This window comes from Solanum stenotomum, chromosome 2 (assembly GCF_019186545.1).
Source record: "Solanum stenotomum isolate F172 chromosome 2, ASM1918654v1, whole genome shotgun sequence".
Classification (NCBI taxonomy): domain Eukaryota; kingdom Viridiplantae; phylum Streptophyta; class Magnoliopsida; order Solanales; family Solanaceae; genus Solanum; species Solanum stenotomum.
Genome location: NC_064283.1, coordinates 3,782,173 through 3,786,640, shown reverse-complemented (window position 1 = coordinate 3,786,640; position 4,468 = coordinate 3,782,173). Strand labels below are relative to the sequence as shown.

Genomic DNA, 4,468 nt, shown 5'->3' with positions numbered 1-4,468 from the left:
TTTTAATTTCATTTAAATTATATATGAATGAAAATATATATTTTTTATTAATATTTAATCACACTTGGTGTCTATATCCATTTCCTCATTCCAAATATCCAATCTCATTATGTCCAAATTCAAAAAAATAAAAAATTTAAAAAACATGCAGCAAAACTCTTTCTTCCTAGATTTTACTACAATGAAAATATAGCCAAGTTATTTATCAATGTACCTTAATTGGCGAGGACAAAATAAAAAATATAACTTGGATTTTATCTTATATAATTTCTTTTATAATATTTCTATTAATATTTATTCACACCTGGTGTCTATATCCTTTTTCTCATTCCAGTAAACTCTCATTAAATCCAAATTCCAAAAAAAAAAATCAGAAAAACTCTTTCTCCTAGATTTTACTCCAATGAAAAAATAGCTAAGTTTATTTATTAGTTATCTTTATTGACAAAGACAAAATAAGAAATATATTGATTTTTTTCTAATATAGTTTCTTATTTAATATTTTTATTAATATTTATTCACACCTGGTGTCTATATCCATTTTCTCATTCTAGTCGAGGATAAATTATGAAATATATTGACTTTATTTAATATTTAAAAGTATTTATTCGCACCATATATTTATATCCACCTCCTTATTCCAATCCACTCTAATTTGTCCAAGGAAACAAAATCAGGATCTCTTTTTCCTGAATTTTATTCCAATGAAAAATTAGCTAATTATTTATTAATTTACCTTTATTAGTGAGGCTAAATAAAGAAATAAAATGAATTTTAACTAATATAGTACATCTTATTTAATGTTTCACCAATAAAAATACACTTAATTTTATTTTTTTAAAATTCTAGTACTAGTATATTCTCCTATTCACACATCCCTTTCATGCCTATATAAAGAAGGCTACCACCATCTCCATTCTTCAACAACAACAATAAAAAAAATCACCTCATTCACTAAACAAAATTCATTTGTCCATTCTATAAAAAAAAAAAATAGCAACATGGTTAATTATTTTGAAATATTTTTCTATATCTCTATATTTCTTCTTGGTATCTTGTCCTATTATTTTTGTTTTAGCAAAAATTACAATTCATCATCCAAGAAAAATGCTTATAAACTTCCTCCTGGATCAATGGGATGGCCTTATGTTGGTGAAACTCTTCAACTCTACTCTCAAGACCCTAATGCCTTCTTCATTAACAGGCAAAGAAGGTACCATTTAAAAAAAAAATTATTTTTCACTACGTACGTACGTCCCTGCCCTTTGTACAACCAACCAGAGTTAACCCTGATAAGCATTTTACTTTTCAATGTGAGACTTTCTGGTACGAACAACATTAATGGTTGCATTTTTTTTTTTCCAGGTTTGGTGAAATTTTTAAGACAAAAATACTAGGTTGTCCATGTGTGATGTTGGCAAGTCCAGAAGCTGCTAGATTTGTACTAGTAAACCAAGCAAATTTGTTTAAGCCAACTTATCCTAAAAGTAAAGAGAATTTAATTGGTCAATCTGCACTTTTTTTTCATCAAGGAGATTACCATAATCACCTTAGAAAACTTGTTCAAGCTTCTTTAAATCCAGAATCCATTCGTAATCAAATCCCTTATATCGAAGAATTATCGATTTCTGCATTGAATTCTTGGGTTGGAGGACATGTTGTCAACACTTATCATGAGATGAAAAAGGTTGGTGATCTTACTTTAAAAGATATATAGTTTCTTTGACCAAATTTTCAAAAAATCTGCTTATTTTGTAAAGTACTTTTTGTTCGTAATCCTTTCCCAAAAAGTATTTTTAAAGAATAATTGTTTGTGTTTGGTTAATCGTTCTATTTGATCAAGGTTTTAAAAATACTATTTTAGCTTTTGAGAATTTTTTTTCAGCTATTACTCAAAAACACTTATTTTTATCCTAAAAGATTTGACCAAATTTTCAATTTTCTATAATAAGCACTTTTAGAATTTTGGTCAAACGAACTTTTAATTACTTGTTTTTGTTGATAGTGTTAAAAAAAAATCTTGACCTTTTTTTTGTTTGTGTGTTAGTTTTCTTTTGAAGTAGGTATACTTGCTATATTTGGACATTTGGATGGTCAAGTGAAGGAAGAATTGAAGAAGAATTATAGCATAGTTGATAAAGGTTATAATTCATTTCCAATAAATTTGCCAGGGAGTCTTTACAGAAAAGCCCTTCAAGTAAGTGTCATTTTAGACATATCACTTATTTATGTAATTAGTTAATATATCGAGGTGTATAGAAACTGACTCGATCGTGTTTTGATTATAATTTGTAGGCAAGAAGGAGACTTGGGAAGATTTTAAGTGAAATAATAAGAGAAAGGAAGGAGAAGAAGGTACTAGAAAAAGGGTTGTTGAGTTGTTTCTTGAATGCTAAAGAAGAAAAAGGATTATTGGTATTAAATGAAGATCAAATTGCTGATAATATAATTGGAGTTTTATTTGCTGCACAAGATACAACAGCAAGTGTTTTGACTTGGATTTTAAAGTATCTTCATGATAATCCAAAGCTTCTTGAGTGTGTCAAGGTAAATAAACATCTAGAACATTCTATTTTTTAATTACACTTTTTATTAGTTTATGTGCTAGTCTTAATTATATATTTATAATAAAACATAAAAAGACTAATGATTTGAAGACATTTTGGTCTTGGCATTTAATAATTGGCAATAATTATATATGCAGGCTGAACAGAAAGTGATCTGGCAGTCAAATGAACAAGAAAATCATGGGTTGACATGGACACAAACAAGAAAGATGCCTATCACTAACAAGGTAAGACAGTAGATTCATAAACAGAGTTAGAATTTTGAGTTTATAGATTTTAAATTTTAAAAATAACACAACTTATCGTTTTGGGGTAAGTTTTCATGTATATTAGTGAATTATACAGAATCTGAACTAAAGTTATTGAATTTATTAGCAGAATTGTAACTTCGCCTTTGTTACTAATTGGGAGAAAATGACTTACTAAGACTTTCTTAACAAAAGTTGTAGGACTATGATAGTTTAATATTAATTAATTAACCTCTTGACTATGTTTGTTGTTTAGGTTGTTTTGGAGACACTGAGAATGGCTAGCATTATATCTTTTGCATTTAGAGAGGCAGTAGCTGATGTGGAATACAAAGGTAAGCCAATTGAAAAAGTACTTTTAAGTTATATATACTGATTGTGTAAATATTTTTTAATATAGTTTAGCTTGTTATAGCATGTTGCTTATAATTATAGAGATTTATGTTGCTCGGATCCTTCAGAAATGTAGTCATACACGTGTCAAATTCTCGTGAAATAAATAACTTTTGGAAGATCTGACACATGTAAGACAACACTTTTGAAAGATCTAAGCAACGTGTATATATATATATATATATATTAGTTATATGATTTTGTATATTATCGATGCATAGAATTTAAACTCGTTTAAAATGTGGGGTGTAGGATACCTAATTCCAAAAGGATGGAAGGTAATGCCTTTGTTCAGAAATATTCATCACAACCCAGAGTTCTTTCCTGATCCACAAAAATTTGATCCTTCAAGATTTGAGGTACAACAATACCCTTATGATTTTATTTTACCTACCCCTATAATATACTTTACTAGTTAAAAAAAAATGGCAAATAAAAATTGTACATTAATTATATTTATACATATTTTATATTTTACAGAATGCGCCAAAACCCAATACATTTATGCCATTTGGCAGTGGAGTACATGCTTGTCCAGGGAATGAACTTGCCAAGCTGGAAATTCTAATTATGACACATCATCTAGTCACTAAATTCAGGTACTTTAATTGTTTTTTTTCATTTTAATTTAATAATGTCCTTCCAATAATCATATGATCATATGTTAAATCATGTTTGTTTAATGAGTTAAATGAGTAATTATTAGTGTTTCCTCAAAAGTAACTACTGTCATTAATTATTTGTAACAAACTTCATTAAACAGATTAAAGTAGATAAAACGTGTGTATGATTTTTAGACTAATAGTAATAACTATGACTCAGCACTAGATAGGTTGAGACTGACTAAATCAATGATAAGTCGTTATATTCTTGTGTGACCCCTCTTATTCAAGACACACATGCAATATGTGAAATACACATCGAAGTTGTGGATCTAGACGACTACTTTAGATTATTTATCATGTTTATAATCATCTTATAGTTGTTGTGTGATTAATGATGTTATTTATACAAAATAAAATCAATTTGACTCTTAAAAAGAAATTGTGACCTAGTCGATTAATCGATCTTTTTGGTTATTTACAGGTGGGAAGTGGTAGGATCTGGTAGTGGGATTCAATATGGACCATTCCCAGTCCCATTGGGTGGACTAGCAGCAAGATTTTGGAAGGAATCAACCTAATGGCTCTTCTGATTTGCATATCTCAAATGATTTCATCAATCATATCCAAGATTATTACTCATCATCCCCCCCCCACC

General features: G+C 28.6%; 1 protein-coding gene across 1 annotated transcript; it reads left to right on the top strand.

Annotated features, from left to right (window-relative positions):
- Positions 1–927: 927 nt before the first annotated feature.
- LOC125856479 (abscisic acid 8'-hydroxylase CYP707A1) lies at positions 928–4,468 on the top strand. Its single transcript, XM_049536036.1, has 9 exons — positions 928–1,213; positions 1,366–1,687; positions 2,048–2,197; positions 2,296–2,547; positions 2,705–2,794; positions 3,072–3,150; positions 3,461–3,567; positions 3,689–3,807; positions 4,295–4,468. Exons 1-9 carry the CDS (start codon positions 1,002–1,004, stop codon positions 4,389–4,391), a joined length of 1,428 nt encoding a protein of 475 aa, XP_049391993.1. The 5' UTR covers positions 928–1,001; the 3' UTR covers positions 4,392–4,468.